At 41.7% G+C, this 25,354-nt stretch overlaps 1 protein-coding gene and 1 long non-coding RNA gene across 2 annotated transcripts; one reads left to right on the top strand and one right to left on the bottom strand.

The window, feature by feature from the left end:
• The first annotated feature begins 2,651 nt into the window (after positions 1–2,651).
• LOC136183288 (uncharacterized) lies at positions 2,652–18,116 on the top strand. The gene is made up of 3 exons (XR_010669123.1): positions 2,652–2,975; positions 15,269–15,348; positions 17,733–18,116. It is a non-coding gene; the product is annotated as an uncharacterized lncRNA (long non-coding RNA).
• Positions 18,117–19,837: 1,721 nt separating this feature from the next.
• On the bottom strand, positions 19,838–24,564 carry zfp36l1a (zinc finger protein 36, C3H type-like 1a). Its single transcript, XM_020627484.3, has 2 exons — positions 24,354–24,564; positions 19,838–23,222 (listed from the first exon to the last, which is right to left on the bottom strand). The coding sequence occupies exons 1-2, from the start codon at positions 24,402–24,404 to the stop codon at positions 22,158–22,160; spliced, it is 1,116 nt and encodes a 371-aa protein (XP_020483140.2). The 5' UTR covers positions 24,405–24,564; the 3' UTR covers positions 19,838–22,157.
• Between the last annotated feature and the right edge of the window lie 790 nt (positions 24,565–25,354).

Below are 25,354 nucleotides of genomic sequence, written 5' to 3'. Positions count from 1 at the left end.
CCTGTAGCAGCCTGTCTAAAACCAAAGCACCTTTACGGGGTGAGTGAAATAGCTCAGGGTGTAAATGCACTGCAGGCAGGGCTGGGCTCATCTCAACCCTCAGCCAAACAGCTCTGGTGTCTTTGATGGCAGCTACACATATCAGAAGAGTGAAAGGAGACACTGATCTGAGGTGTTGTGAAGGCAGAACACCCCCACAGGCAGGTTCAACCTGACAGTCACTTCCTTTTATTGCTATTTCAGAGCAAAGAGCATTGAAAAGTTTGTGTTTAAAAGACTGTGTGAAGGGAGTCAGGCTAAATCACACAGCAGCATGAGCAGTGTCAAGGTTTGTAACACAAACAGATTGCAGCCTTGACTCACTGTCTGGGTACAAGTCTTGGACACAATGTTCTGACACACTCAGATATATACAAACACATACTCCTGCATCCAACACAGAGGGCTTTCACACCTTCCCCATCTCTTTCTACAAATAAATCCATCCTTTCTTTAGGTTTGTTTCCGTCTGCATGTTTTGTTACAAAAGATCTGATGTCCAGTTGAATTGTATTTGTTTGTCTTTTCTGGCGTCGTCTTTTGGCTTTCCTCCTCTTTGCTTTGCTTACATTCTGCTCACAGAGGGGGTCAGTGGCGGAGAAACAGATGAGAAAAACATCTGCACTCTTTCCTGGAGGAGGACACTCTGAGAGCTGTATTTATTCAGTTATGATTCATTTATGAGCCTCCCTGGTGAAATAGAATTGGTTTCAAAAGCACCAAAACTCAAGCAGCTATTCTTAAATTCAAATAAAGTTCAGCTTTTACTTAGTTTTGGGGTTTGAATTTCAGTTTACGTAACACTTAGCCCGTAAATTACTCAACAGTTATCGTTGGAGTTTTTCAATGTGACCTTCCCGATTTATCTTTGGAGCTTAGCAAGTCAAGGGCCCAATCTCCACCCTAAAGCCTGAGAACTGAAACCTCACAGGCATGCAGATAGTATAAAAAGGAGGAATGCAACAGACTATTATGACACATTACCTGGTAAAAAAAAATGCAGTTATCATTTGTAATATTTGACTCAAAAACAAAAACTACTCTGCTGTCGTGCAATATTTGGCCACGACAGTGATAAACCCTGTGATGTCACTTACGGATATACTAATTGCATTTTCTCTTCTTCAGTGCATTTCCATGCTTGCTTTGTTTACTTTTTCAGTCATTTAGTTTTTTGTTTTCAGAATTTATTTTTCTGGATCACTTATGTTCTTCCCATCATCAAGTTTTCAAGGAAGGCTTTGTAAGCCCCACAGGAAAGTCTGCAGATGAACAGATCCATGGCCAGTGCATCATTTGGTGTTGAAACTTTGCATCAGAGTCCTAATGCACTTGATAACTTGACCATTGGACAACCCCAAGTACTGTCACACTAAATGCGGATTGGGTCTAAAAAGTCTGTGGGTCTGAGATTGTGATAGTTGGGATTTGGCCAAGGTTAAAAACAACAGACATGGTATATACTGTAGTATTTTATGCTACTGTTTGAATTTGATCATGAATTTTTTTTCCAAAGCAAAAACTAGATAAGGTCACCTTTACCTCAGGCAGGTTTGCCCTCTGCTTGATTCCATAACCATTTTCCTTCAATAACTTCCAGTAGGAAATGTCACACTGTCCCATGATGGCACATATTTCCATAAACTGCTCTGGGTGAAAATGTGCCATGTGGTGCGGCTAATCTTCTGTCAGCATTCAATTACTGGTGTGATTCACTCACAGAGTGTCAGTTAACTTTGTTCTATTTATTCCATGCCAGTTCAGGGTGCGTTACCAAGCCCTGCCTGCTCCACACCCTGCCTTCATGTGCCATCCGCTCCAAATTTGCTCCTCCATAATGAATCAGGGTAATCATAATAATCATCTGAGCCTGGATTTAGCTCTTTAGCTACTTCAACCACAATGCAAACAGGAATACTGGATGCAATGAAACGAAGGATGACAAATCTTCAGTAAGCTCCGCTCTGAGTATTGTGTTCCCTTTATTGGCCAATCACTGCATGACCTTTGACCCTGTGTTAAAACTGAGCCTCTGGGTTGATGGGTTGCTCTGTTTTGACCACATGTGGATGGTGGATTAGAGGCAGCAGGGTTACATCTGTGGATTTACTTAGTTTCCAATACTTATCATCATTTTGCATTTATATTTATTAAAGTAGGGCTGATTTTAAGATGAGGTTAGCACAGCATTTCATCAGCTTGGAAATCTGTAAATATGTTATTTGAATATTGAATGGCAAACAAATAAGATTTTAGGCAACAAGTGCCGTATAAACTCTTAATCTCACCTCTCAATCTAAATGCAAATAAAGATGCAAAATAGACAAGTGATGTTCAAGAGTAAGCCACATGCTCCAACTTTCTTGACAAACAACAGCCAGTATTTTTCTTTACCGCTTTCAAAGTGAGGTTTGTGTAGTAAGAAAGTTTTTTATGCAATGTGTGGTTAGAAAGTTTTTTATGCAATCAAGAGAAATGGCTTAATGTGTGAGCTTTGAGTGACATCCCCACGCATCCCCCACTCTCCACTCCCAACAATCCCTGTCTCTCTTCAACTTGTTAAAAGGGTACAATTAATGTATTATAGTTTTAAGGCCAAGGTTTGACCAGTTCCAACATCCACATGTTCATTGACATTGACGTTGCACACACTGAAAGCTGACACCAAATTGGATTGAAAGGTCAGGGTTGGACTTTTGTGTGTGTTTGTATACATACATACATACAGGCTGCATGCCTTGAAGCACATGTGCTGAAATCTACTTGTGGGTATCAGTTGTCGTGTTCAAATGCGTCCATGTACAGAAACTCAAGATGTGTTCCAGGAAGTGACGGGGTGAAGAGAGGGGCCAGGAGCATGGAGCGTATAAAAGCTAATACTCCTGTGTTCCCCTCTGGACATCATTGACTCGCAGCACGTCTTCTGAACCCTGGGGGTAAGGGGCTAAAGATCATGGGTCGCTAAGGTTATGATCCTCCGAGTCTTCCCCTTGAGGGACAAGCAGCATATCACACGTGTCTATTTATAGCTGTTTATAACTCTCTTTCCAATGGCCCTGTGTATTACTGCACTTCTCTGGAACTTGCTGGCTAGAAGCATGAGGCCGACGGTGTTTACGTGTGTCGAATGTGAGGCTGCAAAATGTGTTTCTGCGTGCGTGTGTGTGTGTGTGTGTGTGTGTGTGTGTGTGTGTGTGTGTGTCTCTAATGATAGATAATAGCAGTTTTGAGTTTGGCACAGTGTTTGTGAATGATTACACCTTTGTGTGTTTGTTTGGGTGTGTGTGCGGGACAGAGAGAGAGAGATGGAAAGAGAGAGGTTTGTAGTGTGATAAAGTGACTGTCTAATTGCAGAGAGCCTCGCTGTGTGGCATGTCAGATTGTTCTTCCCCTGTGGCCCTGAGGTCTCCTGCAGGGGGAATGTGTGTGTGTGTATGTGTCTGTGTGTGTGTGTGTGTGTGTTTGTCTGTGTGTGTAGCTGCACGTTTATGTGTGTGTGTAGCTGCATATGTGTGTCTTAACTGTGATGAATTTCAACTGCCTGCTTCAAGTCTTGGCAGGCTGCCTGAGCACCAGGAACCCACTCAACCATATTGCATGCTCACTCAGAAGAACACCATACATTTTTACCTTTATGTGGTTCACTCAGCTCTGTAGTCCATTACGCCACTTGTATATGTGTGTGTGTGTGTGTGTGTGTGTGTGTGTGTGTGTGTGTGTGTGTGTGTGTGTGTGTGTGTGTGTGTGTGTATATGTGTGCTGAATGAGAGCATTTGAGAGAGTTGATGGAGAAAACTGCACAGACTCCCTGCTTGCTGGGCCACAATGGCTCACATTGTTCTGGTGCTATAATCAGAGCGGACATGGAACTTGGCCTGGAGACCAAGAGGTCTCTGCAGCCCTGGACACAGGTGCTGAAACTCAGATCCACATCAAATCCTGGACAGGAGGGTGAACACAGGGGGTGTAGTGGGTTTAACGTTGGAAGTTTTTTTTTTCTCTTTTGTTTTGCTGCATTTTGGTTGACTCGTGTATGTCATTATGGTCATTCTTCATTTTAGTCCATCTCATAACAGGCTCATCATGGGAGCTTAAAGCGTTGTGACACCAGAGTCCCAAATTGAATCACATTAGCTCCGAGAATACTGCGACCCCTAACCTGATGCTGTCAACACTCATTATTTACTCTCTTTTTTTTTTAAGGACTTATTTGGGATTTTGCATTTAGATTTACAGAACAGTGGATAGAGTAGGAAATTGGAAGAGAGAATGAGGAAAATAAAAAAACAGCCTCCTTACATGGGGCTGGACCTAACTGCTAGGCCATCAGCTCCCCACACTCATTGTTTTCTGGGATCAAAGCATTGGAAAGTGCATGTTTAATATTTATTATTACATATACTTTCATTTAAAACCTCAAAAGCAATGCCGATTTCCAGAAAACACAACCTTATTAGTCTGAATAATTCTCAAATCTCATTACAAAATGATGTTTCTTACTGACAATAATCCCCACACAAAGTTTTGAAAATTGTGTGACTTTTCCCTTTAAGGTTGATATTCTTTGCACCAAGTCCTTGCTGAATCAATGGACTGAGATATATCACCATGGGTTATGCCAAAATGTTCAGTGCTACATAGCTTTATTAAGATGGCTGGAAATGTGGTCCCTGCTCTGGCTGTTTTCTGTTTTTGATAGCAAAACAACATGGAACAGGTTAGATTAGTTTCACTATTTAAAGTAATAGTCAACACTTTGGCAAGCTCACTTATTTTCCAGCAGTTAGATGAGAGGAGTGATACCACTCTCATGCCTGTGAGTTAAGTAGGCCTGTTGAGCTGAAGCCAGGAGACGCTTAGCTTGGCTTAGCTTAGCGTAAATACCAAAAACAGGAAACAGCCCTCTAAAGTTAGAAATATATTTTGACAACTTAGTTAGGTAAGTGTATGTTCATCACGTGATGTACATTGTTTGTTTGTATAAAAGAAAAAATCTAAGTTTGTAGTTTCAGGGGGAGTTATTTATTTCACTAAATGTTAACTCTTCATTGCTTTGGTTGTAGCACATGTACAATTAAGACACAACATGTTTTTTTAGAGACATGTAGAGGTATGAGTAGATATATTTTGAACCCCTTTTGACAGAGCCACACTACCTGTTTCCACTTGTTTCAATTCTTTATGCTAAGCTACGCTAATCGGCTCTTAGCTCCAGCTCTGTACTCTGTACACAGATATGATCAACAAAGAAACAAAAAGTCAGGAAATCATGACATGTTGAAATATTGCTTTAAAATCCTGCCAAATACACTCTTATTAAAAACAATATATAGAGATCTAGTTCTGTTTCCCTCTATTCTACTGTGCCTTTATTTACATCTTGAAACTAGCATCAACACTTTTGAATAGCTATAGCAGATCTTTGCTAAATAATCTTCCCCTTTAGAGGGAAACGTTTGAAGCATGCAATGAAATGGTTAAATTATCATATTTTCTAAGCGGTCTCTTCTACCACAGCCTTTGCTGCAGTTGTTGTTGTTAATAACTGACATCCTTTGTCGCTGCTGTTTCCTGTTTCCCATGGTTGGGCAAACATTTGTTTGAGTATTCTGATGCTTAAGTGATGACTTCACCTTCTCTGTTAAAAGTAAAGGTGCCAGGTGATACAAAAGACCTGCAGACTTTTGGCCCACCATGAAACTCTGTCAAATGCAAATATACAAATGATTTGAAACCACAGGATTTACACTAATATTCTAAACCTTGATGTGCTAAACTCTTTTTTCTATAACTGTTAAGTGTGACTCCTGTGGTGTACAAGCTGGGCCTTGTATGAATCACTTGCTAGAAGGTTTGAGTGAGGTAGATGAAAGATTCTGCTTTCAGCAACAGCACAGAACAGTGTGAAAACAACTTGTGTCACTCTAGCGACACCTCAACACCTTTTTTCTCTACGCCTTTCCACCGTAACTCAGGTGGAGATCTGTCAAAGTGGTGTTTTTTTAAGTGAACCTTAGGTATAACAAGTCCATTTACCCAACTATGAGTACCAGCAACAGAGCTGTGACTAATAATAAGCCAGTGGTAGAGCATGCAGGGAGCTGGTGTCCAAAGTTTTATAAGATTAGACCACAAGTTCTCTGGGGAGAGTCGTCTAATAAGAGGCTTATGATGGGCCAACAGTCTCCCAGGGGTCCGACTACGTTAATGATACAGCTTTTCTGTCTCTTTCTTTTTCACCCGCCATTGGAGCTGTGCCACTGGTTTTTTAAAGTGAGTTAGAATCTGGGATTGTTTGTGTGAGGTGTGAGATTTATTTCTCTGAACTGCAGTCGTCTATTAAATTTGTTTAAGGCCTGTTGTGTTTCATGTTGTACCAATAAGGGTGTTTTAGAAATTAAAAAAATGTTCTCGTAAGCCAGCTGTGAGGAGGTAGAGTTGAGTTAAGGCTCCTGGCTGGTGAGTCAGTGTTTCCACAGAGCAACTGTCCATTCTGCTTCTGACTAGACCTGGACGTGAGCCCCCCTTATAGCCGGACTGAGACAGCGAAAGAGCCTTTGCACACTGTACATAAATGACCACAGATTAATAAAAAGAGAAAAGACGAAATTTGCTCAAATCCCTTTCAACTCCAAGAAAAGATTGATACTCTTGTGTCGGTACATCATATAAACCAACACCCTGTTAGCTTAGCTTAGCTGAAATAGTGGAAAAGGGAGGGGAAGCTAGCTTGGCTCTGTCCAAAGTTCAAAATTCTGCTACCAGCATCTCTTAAGCTCCTTAATAAACAACTTGTGTCCTGTTTTTTAATCTTTAGGGAAACCTGCTTGTAAAAACAAGTTGTGGTTTTATGGGATTATTGTGTAGCTGGGAATTGTTGGGAAACTAGCAGAGATTCAAGTAAGTCACTCCAGTTGGCCAAGAAAGAGTGTGATGCATATGCCCCCTGAAAATGATTTAAAAAAATACATGACTGAACGGATTTAACAATTAGGGTATCATGTTTATATCAATAAGCTTTAAAGGTGCTTGAAGGCAGATTTCAATATCTTTTTTCTTAGCGAGGCTTGCTGCTTCCTTTTTGTTCCCAGTCTTTATGCGAAGCTAAGCTAACAAGGTGCTGGAGTACTTAATTAATTGATAAGATTTATAGATGGGTGATGGCAGGTTTTATCATCTTTGAACAAAGCAAAGCTAGCTGTTTCCACCCATTTACAGTTTTTATCCAAAGCTATGCTAACTGTGTGCTAGCAGAAAGACATATTTAACTGACTAATGAGCTATAAATATACTGGGAGGTATGCTTTGTTATCTTTGAACTAGACTAGCTATGTCACATGTTTCCAGCATTTCTGCCTAGCTATGCTAACCATGTTCTGGCTGTAGCCGTTAACATGATTTACTGACTAATGAGCTATAAAATTGCTGAACTGAACTTCTGTTGAGCTGAATGAGTCTCCAAGAAAACTGTGTTCCCCATGTCAGAAAGACATGTTTAACTGATATATTAGCTATAAAACTACTGAACGGCAGTTTTTAAATCATTGAATCAGGCTAGCTGTGTTAACCTTTTTAAATTTTTATGCTAAATCTTTGTCATTTTCTGTTTTATTTTTGTCTGTCTTCTATATCCTCTCATGGCAGGTGACACCCATGGCAGGTGTTCCCTGCCATGGGTTTTACCCGCCCTGGCTGGTTTTACCTGTGTCTTGTTATCTCATGATTGTCAGTGTATTTAATTCCTGTGTGTCCTTTATCTTTTTGACAGTTCTTTGTGTGTTCCCTTGTATCACCTATAGTTCCAGCATTTTACTAAGGAGTTTCTTAGAGTTGTAGCGTAGATCACTGCCTGATTTTTGCCCATTATCTTTTTGCCTGCCGTTGTATGTACGTTGTTTGCATGGATTATTGATAACGAGTGTACCGACTTTGAACAGTGCCTTTAATCGTATCTGCCCTTGTGTGAGCTGTGCATTTATTCACCATTCCATACTCTGCAGGCTTTGCCAAAGAAGCTATGCCAAAGTTTTCTCAGCAGTGGCCACAAACAGAAAGGCATGTTTAACTGACTAATGAGTTGTAAAAATGCTGAAAGGCAGGTTTTTGTTATCTTTGAACAAAGCCAAGCTATCTGGGTTAAGCAAACCCTGTACTAACTGTTACCATGTTAAAAAAAAAAAAAAAAGATGGAAAGTATCAGGATCTTGCCATTTTAGTCTTGGCCAGCTACAATCTTCCCAAAATGTCAAACTCTTCCCTCAAGTTTTTTTTTATGTAACTTAAGCGCCGTCATCAAAGGAAGTGTTTGGAAAATTCACTTACTAAGTGATGGAAAACTCTTGGAAAGACCATGCAATGATTCAGTATAAGAAATTTGTGTCAAGGTAAGCTTGATTCCACTGAGCAACTTCCATGGATTAATTATGAGGACTGCTAAGGCTTGTTATATAAAGGATGCATGAAGAAAGACTTTGTTAGAGGCAACCTCTGCTATGGCTCTTGTGTGTCTGATCACTTTACTTTCAAACATAACGGCCTTCATTCTCCACACACTCATGAGGGGATCGTCTCATGCGGCTTGTCAGCGTCGTGTTAAGCTGTAATAGTCGCACCATAACTTCTCAAAATTGATTTGATTCTGTGCTGTGTTTGTCTTGGCCGGGGCCCCGTCTTTGTGGTTGTGGTCTTGGAGTGGAAAGCAGAGGGCAAGAGGGAAAGAGGAGAGGGTGGAGGAGGTTGGAAAGTCTGCGGAGAGAGAAGAGGGTGGTATTCAGAGCATTATGTAAGACTTCAAACAGGTCCAGTCTGGCGTGGAGTGTTGATGTGAGAGTTGTAGGCCCCATGGGTCAGGTGGCCTCTCACATAGCCTCCCATATGGTCCGCATTTCCCCTCATTGCCTCCGCCCTTCGTCTAATTGGCAGGTAATGTATCGTCACTTTGGCTGATCTTCCCCTCCACCGCTGTTATTTTTCCCCTTTATTAATGGAAGGCGCAGTGATGTGGTGGTGATGGTGGTGGAGGTGATAGTGGCTCTGGGCTTGGCAGGAAGCCACCTAGGGGCCCAATGCTGACACTTTATACAGCGGCAGGTTTTACCAAGGTGTTCATTTCAGGAGCATCTCCTCCGCTTCGTCTGCTCCTCTTTCTTCTCCCCTCAGCTGCGGAAGGGAAATCAAAGCTAGAGCTGATACCGGAGACCTTATTCAATCTGATTGTGGTTACAACCTACACCCATCCCTGGGTTGTTACATACATATGGACACACACACATGCATACATACACACACACACACACACACACACACATACACGCATGCATGACTTTAGGCTTGTTCACATCCAGTGTGTGTTTTCTACCATTCATCACTCCACCTCTCACCATGTTATGCCACAATGCAGGTTTTTCTTTCCCCTCTCCCACTCATAACCAGCCAGGCAGCTTATTTTACAGCCTTTCTGCTCAAGTCACTGCTTAACATAACAATACACCAGCAGACATATGTTTGTCATAAACTACAAGGCTTGGAACTACATTGCAATTGTTTACACTTTGAATGAGGTTTTAAAAAGAACCATTGTACACCACATTTAATCATGCGCTGTACTTAATGCTCATAATTCTCTTGTGATTTTCCACTGCTGCTGGACTGTGGAAGAATAACTACAGCAAAACAACATGAACCAATCAACCTTAGTGGGACTGTAAGTAGTAGTAAATGCCAAACTTTGGTTGTTATGCCTCGCAGGCCAAGACTCCAACTGCAGTGACTCCATGTAAGGGCCTGGAACTCAAACATATCCAGATTCTGGGTTAGCACGCCGCTACAGACATGACAGTAGCAACATGAGCCTGGCTGAGATTGTCAAGTCTTTTTTTGGGGGACATAAATGTCCATAGGATTTCGCTAACATCCTGTGCCATGGATCAAGCCAACATTACCGTCTGGTGCACATGGAAGAGCTCAATTACATAACTTAAGACTTTCATTAGCCTCTCCGCTCCATTGAGTTCTCTGGGAAAGCTCCAGATGTGACTTCATGAAGGGCCCTCTCTATGCTGAGCCTGTTCGCTCTGTTCCGCTATGCCCCCTCCTCTCCGTCTCTGCAGCTGTAAGCACTCAGAGGAGAAGCAGGGAGTGAGTAGAGGGGAGGGAGAGTGCTTTATTAAAAAAAATCAGACACCCCCTAGACCCCCTTCAAAACAGTTCCAGCCCCACCCAGAGCAGGCCTTATAGTCCCCTTCCCCCCCATGGGTCTTCTAAAGTAGGCCAATAAGTCTTTTAGCATGTGGCCTCCCTGTCAGCCTGAGGTGGCTGACTAGACGGGCTGCTGCTCCAGGCGCAGGGGCAGGAAGTGGTAGCGGGCCAGGAGACGCTCTCTGAGAGGCTGCCCAAGTAAATAACCCTCCCCCTTTAGCACACATGCTCATACACATTCGTATGTGTTTGCATGCTCATACACATTCGGATGTGTTTGCATATGCGGCGGACTTGTACATATAAACATGCAAGTTGATGCATGGCTTTTAGAAACACTGGCGTCCTTTTACTGGGAAAACTGTTAATCTGGAAGGCACTGTCTTACTGTTAATATCATATAAGTTTATGGATGAAGTAAATTTACTTCAGGCATTTGGTTTTCTGCAACCACAATGCCCTTTTAAGACTGAAAATGTGGAAATTGTTGAAAGCATTCTAATCAAATTAATGGCTGTGTTGTTTGATCGCGTGTGTGCAAAGCATGAATTTGTACAGCTGTGTGCGCCACTGTGGAACGTCATACCAAAATCCAATGCCAAAACAACAATTTGTGCCTTAAAGGGGTACTTTGTTCTACACATTGCCTACATTTAGCATCCAAAACTTCTGATTGTGTCAGTGTGTCCTGGGTATGGTGGTTATGATGGTTTTCCAGAGCAGGGCTGATGTTTGTGTGACTGTGTGTTTCTGGGAAGACAGCGGACACAGGTGGGGAATCAGTTAGGGCTGTGATTTATCGTGGTCTCCTTCGCCTCGCATTGTGCTATGGCCTTCCTCTGGGCCCCAGAATGCTCTTACACATCATGTTCCCCTTTCTCGCCTATTATTCCCAGTGTTCGCTAACAATAAAGCCTGACTTGGGGAGTGGAAAATCCAGATGAATCCCCTTCTGAGAACAAATGTATTGTTTTTTCTGCATATAGGCCTAGTAACTGCCTAGGCAGTGCAAGTCTTTTCTTGTGGAGGTTCGAAGTCAAATATCTGTGTCTAAGACTGGTTGGGTAAGTAAAAATATCAAATCATATCTAAAATCTCAAATAGACATCCTTATCCTTGGGGCACAAAACAGGTCTTTACAAGCAAATTAAGTCTTTCAGGTGTATGCACATGCTAATTCATTTGCTCTTAGCAGTACCGTAAACAGCATTTTAGTATTCTCCTTTAAAAGCTTAATTAGGTCTATCACATTTTGGAGCTAAAACAAAATCCTTTGTAATTAGGTCTAAAAATTAAATACCACCAGCAAGGCCAGACAAATGCTACCTTTAAAAAAATGTGTCTGAAGTTGTAGACACTAAAGTTGACAATTAAAAACTAGCATTTCTAATGTCTGTAGCTGCCATAGTCTGTATACTGTGCACTTTTAGCAAACAGCCTCTATTAGCCCCTGTAAGAGTTCAATTGTGACAAGCTTACAAAAAAGTGTACCATAATGAATTCATATCTAACACACAATGAAAACTGACTCAGTAGTGTTTGTTACCTATAACTATATTTCATAAATAGTTAAAAGATTGATATTAGAAAAAACAAGTAGCCAACATGGGCTGGTTAGCGAGATCAAGTAAGCATAATTAATAGCAAACTCTTAAAAGTTTAAATTGATTTGTTAGTTTCGTGGAATTTTGTTTTTTATTTTAGTGAAACCATTTAGTTGCTAATAACAGGTGCTTGCTAGATCGCAAATTAGCTAAGGCTAACATTAGCGTCATAAGATAGCTTTCCTATCAGGCCTATTATTCAGATTTGGGATTAAGGAGACTGAGGATGAATTTATAGAAAACAACAAATGTGTCTTCTGGTAAAGTAAGCCTACAATATGTTTTGACTTCTCATCAATAATCAGCCGTTTTAGTTGTTATTCACTCAAACATTGTATATGAGTAGTGTGAAAGTCATACAGTGAGAATCAGATTCAGTAATTTAAATTACTAAGCACTGACATCGATGCTTGCTAATGTTAGCTAGCATGGCCATATACGCAAACGTAGCAACAGTCCAATACCAGACGAAGCAATGCTGTAGCAACTATACGGCTTGCTTTTGTGTACTATCCAAAACATTTTTTTAAGAATAACATGATAATGTTTACGAAGGAAAACTGAATTAATAAATAAAAGTTTATAACTCAGGATTACCTTTTCAAAGTTCCATTTCACAGGTGTTGATTCAGCGTTCAGGATAAATGTTAATTTATCTGCCAAATACGTATATATGTCAATAAAGCATTACCTGAATACTTTTACATCAACATAACTGTATTTTCTCTTAATGTAAAATTCTACAAGTGTCTAATGATGCATCCTGCACTCAGGGTCGTTTACTAAGTTTCGAACGATTGAAAATCTGTTATGAATGAATTAAATTCATCCCAACGTTATGTCCCGCCTCTTTTGGTTGGTTCTTTCCCGTTTCAGTAGGAAATATATCGCAACGACAGTGAGATATTTTCCAACTTACGTTTCAGGGGGACTTGGCTGACATCAGCTAAAATTAGCTTCCAGTAGTTAGCATCAATACTATAAATCAGACAAAGAAGTGCTGATGCAGTCAAAATTAACAATAGTCTACTTATTGCAAAGGTATTCAGCATTTCAATTATAATATGGATTATGTTTCATTTTAATGTCTATGGAGGTCTAGAGACCTCATTTTTGTGGTTGAAAGTCTCACTCTACATCCCAAAACTACAACTCTTGAGATGATTCACAGCACAGGTCCTATATTAGTCATCTTAATTTGAGCCAACAGTCTATCACCATGTGATAAAGTTTACAAAAAGGCTCAAATAGAAACAGCACACCATGTTTGTGGTTGTTGGTTGTGTAATACTTTGACACCACCATTACTAAAGGCCTTTGTGTGAAGTTAGAATCTAATCCTTTTTTCCTCCCTTTCTGTGCTAGTGCAAGTCTCAGCAGGTTAGCAGGTGGGGCTCGAGGGTGAGCGTAGGACAGGTTTTCAGGACGGGCCTTATCTCAATGGAAGATTTGCCTTTCGAAATCTGAGCAGCAGTCACACACTTCCAAACAATCTGGGTTGTGTTTTTACAGCTAAATTCCTCAATCATGAAGGAGACCCACATGCGTCCCTGAGGGATCCCAATGTCAACTGCTAAGTCTGCCTTTCCAGACTACTCTGCCCCATGTGTTCAGACTTATACCTTGTACGTGTGTGAATGAGCATGTTTCTGAGTGTGTTTCTGTTTGTATGCCGGTGTGTGTATGCTTTTTCTTAGTGACTGGGTGTGAGATCTGTGGTTTCTCACAGTCAGTTCTTATCTACGTCTCTCTGAGCCTCAGCCAGCAGATCATTGTGAAATATACACACAGCGAGAAAGACAGAGAGAGATACAGAGTTCACTTTTAACTATTCCCTAACCTCCCAAGGCCAGATGTCTAGGCCTTGTTTACAACTCAAACAAGAAGTTGATACAACCGTGGTTACATTAGCAGAAGGGTGACTTGAGTCCAGTCATCCTCTCCATATCATTATCTCTCCTCTTTCTTTGTCTGTCTTTTAAGATTCCAGTGTCAACCTTTTCTTAAATAACATTTGTGGCCTCAAAGTAACTTGTTCTTTATCACAATTTATTTATTTAAAGTCCACCACACACCACGTGTGACTGCATTAGGGGTTAGTTCCCAGGTACACGATGTTCATCTGTGCATAGCTCAGACTTGGCCTCAGTACAAGACGGAGCAAGGACTTCCTGTAAAGCTATCACTGATGTCATCTTTCTGTCTGCTTATACCTCTAAAAGGCTTGAGTGAGTCAGTGCAGCTGGTTAGTCAACTACAGTATACAGGTCCGCCATGGTCCAGTGCATATCTGTGGGTGTAGGAGTGTGTTTGTGTCTAGGAGTGTGAAGTGTATGTGTGTGTGTGTGTGTGTCGATTGATATCAAATAAATCAGTATTGAAATAGTGAGAAACTGAAAAGTTCCTAAAAGAAGTGAGAAAGACAGTTTTTAGCACCTCTGCAACCAGAGGAAGCAGATGCTGAAAAACAAGACTTTAGAAAGGAAACATGTTTTTTTTTAGCTTAAGCACGGTTGAGTGGCTTGGTCGAAATGTGATTTCACAAAGTGTGCAGACATATCTTCTTGTTCTTGCTGCTGTTTTTAAAATTGCCTTGCACCTGTATAAGTGACATATGCATAACTAGCCTGTTTTTTCCTCCCAACTTTGAGGTAGAAGAAGAAGCAGTTTTCTTGGGCAAACTATTGAGAAATAGAAAATAACTATTTTTGTTCACTGCTCAATGAGGGTCGCTACTAAATGTTGTGTTGTATTAAGGTATCACAAAATAACAAGGTTTGGAACCACTGGTTTCGACAATCCTGCTCAACTGTTTGCTTGTTACAGCCTGCTGGACTCATTTTTGATGGTGATGCCATTTTCCCAGATCTCTACTGTATCTCAACTCATGACTGTTACTATAAGCAATAAAAAATATTGGCAGAACTACAAAAAAATATATTCTAGGTGTCTTATGTTGTACGTTCAACATAAGAGCAGGACAAAGTCAAAATACAGAGCAGGTGGTGTTCTGCTAATGGTGGTCACTTTCCTCCCATCGGGCCATGATGTAGGGAGTCATGAGACAGGAAGACTTAAGTGGTTCAGCACTCTAGAGAATGACTCACTCGGCCCAGTGGACCAGAAACCCAAAGCACAACAGTGTCAGGTTTGGGACGGCCTTTCCCATTGGCCAGTCCTTGGGTCCTGTTTCCATCGGGCCAACGCGTTTTGTTAGGAAAAAGTCATCGCTTGTCCATTAGCGCAGAGCTCAGCGAGAGTTTAGTGGCTCGGTGTTTGTTTTTCTGCCACACTAAGGAGTGGAAGGGTGTGTTTCCACAACCTGTCAGACGACCATCACCGGTGCTCTCCTCTGAAGCCTCCTCACCTCTCTGCTCCTCTGCTCCTCTGCTCAACACATGTGTGTTTTCTCTGTCTTTCTTTAACAGGTCAAGGGTTGCCACTTAGCCCAGGGGGGAGAAAAGCACATGTGACACTGGATCCTGGCAGGGCTAATGGTCATTACCCGGTAAGCAGTGTGTCATAGTCTCAGTCGCATAGATAATAGGGCTGCGGAGGGCCTGGGTTAAACCCACAGGATCAGGGAGTGGTTGTGACTGTTGTCTTTGTTGATCTGCAATCAGTCTCACTGTGACACATATAGCCAGGGACCTAGAAAGATAAAGCCTACCAATTGCTGCAGGCAGAAGAAAAAACGGCATGGCTGTGAAGCAAAGTATTACATATACAGAGATTAGAGCAAAGTGGTTTCTCAAATGCTAACTGTAAGGCCTGAAGCTAACGGTAAAGGCTTCATAATCAGATGATTAAATTAAAAAAATATGTTATTACCCGGAAACATGCATGAAGGGGAAATTGTAAGGTTCAGAATAGGACTATCCTGATAATGACACAGCTACTGCACACCACAACTACAATACAATACTTTGAGATCATAAGATTTGAAAAGATAGGTATTCCACTTTCTCTTTTTCAAGTCAGTAATCTGTGCTGTTTTGTATTCAAAGGGTAGACTTCCCAAACAGTGGAGTATATATATATATACAGCCTGATAATAGTCAGGAAGGGATTAGGGACGGGATGAGGAGGCCTCTTGTTAACACAAATTATAAAACACTTCCCCATAATTAAGTTAAGAATTTCAATATACGGCAAAACAAAACCATAACACCCCAAAATCCCAACTCTGATGCCATGAACAAATCAAACACAAAGCAGAGATAAAAGTCAGAGAAGATGAAAGTGTACTTTCACTATACATGAGCCATGAGGGCTCTTTAGAAGCAGAGAGGCTGGAGTTGTGTCCTGTAACAGTGAGGTCAAAGGTCCAGTCACTGGGAAAGATACACGTCTTGTGGACGGTGAGACGCAGAATCTTCACCTGCATAGTGATCATATTTGACTCTAATCTAGAATACCTTAAATCAAGGGAAATGTCAATAATGAGACTTTATTTGTCATTGTTTTAGTTGATTCGTCACAGCTCAGCATTTGACTCAACAGTTTGTTGCCTTCAGGGTGAATTTGTCATTATTACTACACGTGTCTGCGTGTGTGGTCCAGGACAACAAACAGACTGTTTGTAGTACAATGTCTGCACTTTCTTCTCCATTCAGTGTGTTGTTCAGGGGTAAAACGTTTCAAAAAAAGTACAAAAAAAAACACTCTTTAATTTGGGTAAAAACTTTATTTCCTAAATTAAACATCCAAAATAAACAGGATGTTTAGCATTTACACATTTATTCCGAATTTTGGAATACACACTTACTTTTGGCAAAGAGTTAATGAGTGTTAAGACTCGTACTAATCTTAAATATGTTGGAAAATGTGTGGTTCAAGCTAGCAGCAGGTTAGCCTAGCTTAGCATTGACTTAGCAAGACTTTAAAACCTCTGTTGCTGTCTAGTGGGCTGCACTATTCCCATGCAGGAAGCAGTGACTTCCCAAAGCCATTGTCTGCCATAAATTCATGTTTTTAATGATGATAGGCCAATTTTACATTGGTCTTCTGAACAGATCACATTGCAATAAATACAGTGCTGGAAAACTTAGCATGAGAGGTGCTATTACTTGGATTTAAATCATCTTTTGACAGAGCCAGGCTAGCAGTTACCCTCTGTTTATATTCTTTGCACTAACCAGTTGCTGCCTAACAGAGATGAGAATGGTATCTTTTTTCTCATCGTACATTGACAGAAAATTGACAGACTTTGCGGAAATTATGACAACAATGCACTTAAGTTTCACAGTGACTGATGCTCAAACCATGTTTTTCGATGGGTATCACTCTAAAGAGGAACATCTAATCCCTCCATTGTTTTTAAAAGTGCTTCAACTTACCGGTAAGTTGATGTTTCTTGCGCAGGTTTGTGAGCCCTGGTATGTGTGTCTAAAGGAGGTCAAATGTGCTCTCTGATTTCTACAGACAAAGCGGCCTCTGAATAGCCTCTAACCTAAACTCATCACTCAGTGTTGACCCCAGCCTTTGTTTGGTGATTAATTATCCCACTCATATCACCTGTCATACTGCAGCGACACCGACACATGCACATGTGCATGCACAGAGGGTTGCAACTTACTCGCTCTCAGCTGGAAGTGCAGATAAGGGAAATAGCACAGTTAGCACATCCACCACTGTTTGCTCACCTCTTTCTCAAACAAAGAGGTAAAGCTGCGTCTGATAGCACAATTACAAAGTGTACATGCCGCCACATTCTCTTGCTTAACCGTGCGGGTTAAAGGTGGATGAAGATCGGGTTCACACCTGCATTATCCTGTTATGCAGGAAGCGATGAATAAAACACAAAGTGGAGAGTACATATTGGAAAGTAAGCTGCTGTAAAAAACGTGATGAAGTCATGGAATTTTTTCTTTCTTTTTTGACAAATCAAAGGGCAGGCGACCCCCTCCCTCCATCACCCTCAGACCTGCTGCCGGAGCTACACAAACCCACTTCCTGGTGCTTCATCTGAAGGTGCCTCTATACACACACGCCACACAAACAGGAAACAGCCCTCTTTCATGTCCCTCTTACTGCATGCAGATTAGGTTCTTTTCAAAAGGTGCAGCACACGTCTCATATTCACCTGGTTTTAGATGTGCAAGTCCTTTCTTATTCGCTTCTTCGTTTTTCTTTTCGTTTGACCTCATTCAAACTCAGCGTTTTCAGATTCCTCAAACTAAGACCACATGCATCATTTTTAAACTGAAATGGGAAATATTTCTGTTTTTATATGTTATATAGTATACGCATGAACAAACCAACCATTTTGTTTGCCAAAATGTCACACACACACAAATGTACTGTTTGTTGGCCTTTAAATGGATGTTACTGATGTTTTAGGGCTAACCCATATTTTATGGCTGGGGTCTCTGAGACCCTGAACAAAAGCTGTCTCTGTAGCAGACATTCTAAAGCAGTCATGTACAAGAACTTCTCATAACATTCATGCACTCAAAAGGTGATAAAACCATGTTAAGTATTTTTTTGAGCTGTTAAAGAGGAACTGCGGTCTCCATGACCCCAAACAGAACATCCATCCATGCTCTTTGCACGGGTGACACATGAACCACATAAATCAGGCTCTTTTTTTCTGCTCTGGATTTGTACTTAATTCAAAACATGCTGTTGCATCACTGTTTCATATGGACTCTGTGAGCAGTCATAGTTCCCCAGCTTTGGGGTTTTTCACTGTCACTCTCTGCTTTAAAGATTAAAAATTAACAATGTAAAGTAGTAAGCAGTCAAAGGAACATTTGGTAGCATGTTTCCTAGCTGATTTGTCCTGGTATGCAGAAAGAGAAAAGAAGTCAAACAACTCAGCAGGCAAGCAGGCAGGCAGTTTGTTCAGTGATAAGGGCTGGGAGTTAGGGGGGAGTGAAGGAACAAGACAAGGATCTTCCAGGCCCAGGTTCACTGGAAAAAAGCAACAAGGAGGCCTCCACAGGTCAGCTGTAACGGGTCAGCACCCACCATTGTATGTACGAAGGGAAGGGAGTTCCTGTTCCGGCTGCTTTTTGCAATCCGAGAGTACATAAACACGGACAGACGGAAGTGTTCATAGAGCGAGCAAATGCAGAAGCAGTGTTGATGTTGAGTGGAGTGAACCAAGGGGAAGCTGCAGTGTTGTTGTTGAAATTAAATACCACACTGCTTATGGTGAAACTGGGATTGTCTAAATTTATTTATCAATGTAAAAATAAACCATGATGCTGTAAATTCTAACAATCCTATTGACTGAGCAATCCGTGACTCTATGTTTATCCGTACTACCCAGACATATCCGCTCACACTTATCGATCAGCTCCCATGTAACCTTAGGATCATTGATCAGCTGATAACCTCGGCAAATCACACTTTTTTTTATTCTTGGAAATGTTACGGGTACAGCCTCCCTTGATCAATATTTCTGCTGAAATCAGGAGTGTTTTGTCGTTGTGTAACCAAACCTGCTCAATCAGGAGTTCGATCATCCCCAGGTCAATCCCCCTGACTGCTCTCTGGGCAGTTCACCAATCACCTGCCATCACGCTGAAACTCCCTTTAGTTCTGCATTATGCACAGACGGCTCTGTTTTACCAATTACTGCATGTATGATTTTACATTTGGAAACAATATGAAGCGGGGGTTTTCAAAGTTGAACATTTAAGTATTATGTTGAAATGGGAGTTAACTGTAAACTAGAGATTTTAAAAAACTATTCATTTTCATTATAGCAAACTGTCATAATCCAAAGTATGCTGAATAAGCAACTATCAAGAGATCATATTGATACCAAATGTAAACTTTACAATAAGATAATTGTTTTCACATGCACTGAGTTATAGTGTCAGTCTGTGGATTTATGGGGCATTCCTTAAGTGTGATTTTTAAGCTTTACCCCACGTGCCTTAATTCCCTTAAGGCCTGCATTATGCAAATAATATAAATAAATGCCATCCATGTGTAAGCTTCGAAGTGAGAGCAGTAAGCAGCTAGATGAAAGTGTTTTGAGGCAGTTTGTACTTAAATTCATTATCAAGTTTAATAGGGAGACAATTTTAAAGACAAATATGTACAGTAACAGCATCAAGCATCTTGAATCATTTCTGACAGCAAAAAGGTGTCGCAGCATTTTCATCTGCATGACGTCCCGCCGTACAAAAGTCATCACACAGTTTAACTTTTCCAAAAATACGGGGTTTATTGACTTAACTGCAATCAATACTTACAAAAGAGAAAAAAAAAAAAACAGGTTTTCATATAAACTCACAGAAATTACTGTAGTGAAAAAAACCATGGCTGAAAAAATACATTCAACTGTTTTACTTTCTTTGTGTCAAAATCTGCTCACCTCTTCCAAACAAAAAAAAAGTGAAGGCAACACAGAACATGTGACTTTTTTTAAAAATGAATTGTCCTCCATTATCAAATATAAAAGGCACAGAAGCCTTAGCTACCTGGAATGTATTCAACGAGGCACTTCCAATGGTCAAGATGGGAGGAGAGGGGGGGGCGGGCCAAGCAAGTGCATCAAGCATCCAATCAATTTTTAAAAAGAGAAACATAATAAACTTTCCCCATCCCATTTGGTCACAGCTATTGCTTGTAATAACAGACTGGGTGTAAGAACAGAGCCAAGAGAAGACATTTTAACATGAACCAGTCTTCTAACGGGGAGACTCTCCTAAACCAGAGGGCGGTCTAAGCACCCCTTAACTTCCACCATCATCCCAAGAGTTTACTTAATGGAATAACAGTTAGCTACTGTTACTGTCAGGTTATTTTAAAAGATGTGGGGGGGGAACATCCGGAATGAATACAAGCAAATCTAGTTTAAATGGAATTGCAGTCCAATAAGAGGGAGTAAGAAAAAAAAGTACAATAAATAATCAAAACGCAAAACGTCTTTTTTGCATTTTTTTTTTGCTTTAAATTAAGTTTCATTTTGACAAAGTGTAGTTGCAGAACAAAAGTCATTGAAGTACAATATATTAAACTGTGAAAAAAGGAAAACTGACAAAAACGTCTTCACAATCTTTAGATTAATATGGAAGATCATAATTTAACATAAAAGAAAATATATTCTATTGTTCATTATCCAGATAAATACAAAACAAAATTAACAAAAAATGCATATGATCACCAATAAATATGTTCTGATAAGTTAAATAAGCAGTGACAAGCAAACCTTCGTCTGGAAAGTTTTTTTCAAACAATAATAACCGTAATAATAACATTAATAAAAAATAATTATCAAATAAAAGAAGCAAAAAAAAAAAAAAAAGAAGGGATGTAATGAGTACAGAGTGCTCCTCAGAGCATGTTCTAAAGTGGGGGGGGGGGGAGAGAAGTAAAGTAAGATAGCTTGGAGATCCGATCTCGTCAAGTTGCAGGATGTACAACTGCACCATGGGAATGCTGGAAATCCCCTGATCGGCGAGGATGAAGGGGGGAGGCAGGGGGTGAGAGGCAGGACAAAGTCTTACAGGTTTAATGATCAGTTTGATATCAAGACTTCCTTCCCAAAAAAAAAAGAGCCAGTGACCAGCAACAGGAGAAAAACTCATGAAGAGGGGGAACATAACCAACTTCCAGTTCAAAGTCCTTCCTGCAGACTCACCCAGTCCACAATTACATAAGCCGGGGCTTGAGAAGAACTGTGACAAGGGGGGGGTGGAGGGGCAAATGAGAAAGAACCAAAAACAAACAGTAGTCCATTCACCCTAAACACATGCAGAAACCGCCCCAGGCACTTTTTTCTTTTTTTTAAAAACTATTCATATCTTTTCAGGGTCTTTATTTTTTTTCCTTTTGTCAGAACTCTGTCTGTAAAAACGGCTGTGGTAGATCTACAGTTACGTTAGTGAGCACCCTCTAGCTAGCTCAGGGGAAGTGGTATCGTCAGGGAGGAAAGGGGGAGGAAGGGGGGAGAAAGAGGGGGTGGGCTAGTGCAATGCACTCCCCTTTCCAAGGCCACTTGTGCTGCTACACATTCAAGAACAAATGAAGAAGAAAAAAAAAAATAACAAGTGGCACCTGGCAAAACAGTCAATTCTTGTTCTCATGATTTATATTGTTCAATTTCCTCTCCTTTTTGGCACTATGACACATGGCAGGGTAGGTTTTTAAACTGGCTGTGCGGGTAGGCAGGGATGAAATGATAATTTGAGTTAACAGAGTTCCCTTAAGTGACCACGTCCTTACAAAGCTAACCAGGAGCTAACATGGTATCTTGTGTAAGGAAGGACAGGGAGATTCGAAAAGGGCAGAGGTAGAGGGGAGTGCCGTGTTCTCTCTGTGTCATCGAACTAAAAGTCACTGGTGGAAGCGTGCGGTTTAATCATCAGAGATGGAGAGGCGGCTGAAGATTGGAAGGCGGCGGGTGGTGTCCAGCGTGGGGGACTCAGAGCCACTCAGGCTGCCTCCAGAGCTGCTCTGGTAGCCCTCCTGGTCTGACAACGAGTCGGGAGGGCTGGATGGAGACTCGAACATCTGAGGGGACTCCAACATGGGTCTGAAAAAGTAAGGTGTGCTTGTTGGAGAGGGAGGTGCAGGGGTGTTGAGCTCTGTGCCTACAGGACCAGCACTGAGGCTGGGCCCAAACAGGTTGGCCAGCTCCTGGCTGGAATAGGTGAAGGGGTTACTGCTGGGCCAGTCGGGGACCTCATCAGGGAAGAACATGGGTGGAGGGGTGACAGAGGTGGGGCTGTCTCTGAGCCCGGCTGAGCTCGAGAAGCCTGCGAAGCTGTAGCTGTGCTGCAGTCGAGGCCTCTCCATCTTGTTGGAAGAGTTAAGAGGGGAGGACTGCGGGGGTCCACGGCGCTCCTCGGCGTTGTGGATGAAATGGCAGCGAGGCCCATAGGGGCAGAATCCGATGGTGTGGAAGGTGCGGCACAGCTCAGTTTTGTATTTGGGGTGGCGGCTCAGGCTGCGCAGTTCATGGATTCCGTGAGCAAACTGGCATTTGTCGCCGTACTTGCAGGAGCCATTCTCCTCGAAGGGCCTGCACAGCTCCGTCTTGTAGCGACTGGAGTTCACCTGGCTGTTGCTGCCGGTGGGGCTGGCCGGGCCCAGGCACTTGTTGAGGAGCCTCTCGCCCGTCTCTGAGAAGGAGCGGTCTCGCAGGCGGTTCTCCTTGTTGTTGCTGGCATTGCCAACCCCTGAGATGAATGAGGAGTGGTCCGCTGCCTTCAGGCTGTTCAGAAACTGGTTCTGGCTGAACTTTGTGCTGCTGACAGAGTGACGCCGCTGGTACACACCTCCAACTGAGGGAGACCCCACCGCCTTCCTGTCCAGCAGGGCTCCGGTGGGGCTGGAGAGGGGCACATTGGTGCCAGTGCAAGGAACAGACATTGGATGGGGTGCACCCAGGTTGTTGTTGTAGCTGAGCAATTTGTTGTTCTGCGGAAACACAAAGAACACACAGCATCAGAAAAAAATATTCTCCTGCTACAACAGTCAATGAAGTTCTTATTTTTGACAAAAGCTGTTCGGCCACACAGAAAGAGATCCACAGCCTCCTCTTGCATGACTGTGTTCTTTTTGGCTCTGACTACATAAGCGGATACAGGCCTATAGAACAGCAGCTGGTTTGGCAAGTTGCCCTGGTGAGGAATGTGTGCCTGTTTAGTAAATGGAGCAGCAGCAGCAGCACATGAAGAGGCCACAGGGCTGCTAGTGGCTACAAAGAGGCTGCATCATTTGAAAAGATAATTAAAGTGGCGACGCATCCTGTTGCATTACGAGAGAGAAACTGGTCCGCTTTCAATACACTTCCAGGCTCGATGAGACGGCTGGCTGCTCACTGATTTACATGAATGACACAGTTAAGAGTTTAATGAGAAATCCGACCCTGAAAACATCTCAATGTATGCAAACGAAAAGGACGCAGTGATGTAGCCTTACAAGAGGGCAGTTCACTCTTCTGAAAATAAGTCCCCCCCCCCCAAAAAAAAATGTTCTGGTTTAAACACCATTAACAACGCAAGGAGTGTTATGGGAGCTACAGTAGGTTAAAGCAAGACGATCCTTGTTAATGATTAGAGAGCATGTGGCTGCTTTGTGGAGAGTATTAAAAGTGGCGCAAAACGGCCCTCATTTAAAGAAACACAGCAGCTACTGTTGACGGTACAAACTGTGAGGTGACAGCGAAGCAAAGCTATTTAAAATAGATTGGCGGGACGTGTTGAATAATGTATAAGACACAGTTGCCGAGTTTTAAAAGTAAAAACTACCGTCAGGCTTCAGCACACTTTTCAAAAAAAGCTCAGTTCAACCTAAAATAACGCCTCCGACAGTGTTTAAACAAGGAAACGGCGGGCAAAAACAAAGAGCGAACACTTTTGATACACAAATCAAAACAGCCAAACATAAAAACAAACGACTAAACAGGTTACAAACAGAAGGCGTCACGGCAGAGAGGGCCGCGGGCATGCAGCGCTTCATTCCTCCACAGCGGCTAAACCCTCAGTGCGGGCTAGCAGGCTAACAAGGGAGCAGAGTTAAAAAAGAAAAAAAAGTTTAGAAGGCTACCTTGTTGATCACTTCGAAGTCGAAGAAAGGCGACACCACGGCTGTGGTCATCTTTGCAGCGACCAGATTCAACTCAAAAGTAGTAAATTAAAATTAAAAAAAAAAAGCCCCAAAACTGTGCTTGTTAGAAAGTTGCGCAGGTCTGCTGAGTTTCTGATTTGCAGCTCCTGTGTGTATTTTTTGACCCAGCAGAACTCCCCCTCTGCCCTGCACCAAGCCCCGACATTTGCTTTATAATCCTTTTGCAGGAGGAGCTTGCAACGCTGGGCGTCAACTTTCAGTTAAAGTTTTTTTTTTTTTTTTTTTTTTTTTTTTTTTTAAATCTTCCTCTTCTGCGGGGACTAGGAGGAATAGGTCTACTAAACAGACAGACGTTTTTGTTTTTGTTTTTTTTAAATATCATTTTGAGGAAAAAACATTGAAAATAACCCAGTTTTATATATTTTCTCTCTCCACAGAAAGCAGGTTTATTTTTCAAAGGAAAGTAAAAACTTTGGATAACACATGAAAAATCACTTTTAACCCTTAAGGTGACTGTTCATGTTGTATTTCTGATTATTTAAATGAGGAATAAAGTAAATTTATAAAGTTACTATAAGAGTTTTAAGCCAAATATGACTAAAGCTTAATTTGCTGTTTTCTCCCATGAGGTCTGGTACTTAAAGATTCTAAAGTTGTTTACTGGGAGGTAGTGCACTATCCTCAGGGTTTCAGCTACCATCCACTACTCTGTAATTAATTTACTCTTAATTGCTGGACTGTAACGTCACTTGTGGGGCTTTCCGGTGAATTCAAGCAGCCAGGGCTTTTAACTCTTTCCCTACCACAGTTATTTCCCCGCTAAAACTCCTCTCTCTCTAGCTCTCTCTCTCTCTCTCTCTCATCTTACAGTTTCTTTGACAGCAGGTAATGCTGCTCCGCTGTGCTGAATATGTGCCTGGATGTGTCATTCCATCAGGTAAAGGAGATCAACGTGATACATGTGTGACCTCACCAGATTT

The sequence above is a fragment of the Labrus bergylta genome, chromosome 18, assembly GCF_963930695.1.
Source record: "Labrus bergylta chromosome 18, fLabBer1.1, whole genome shotgun sequence".
Lineage (NCBI taxonomy): Eukaryota > Metazoa > Chordata > Actinopteri > Labriformes > Labridae > Labrus > Labrus bergylta.
This window is presented reverse-complemented; position numbering and strand designations above follow the sequence as displayed.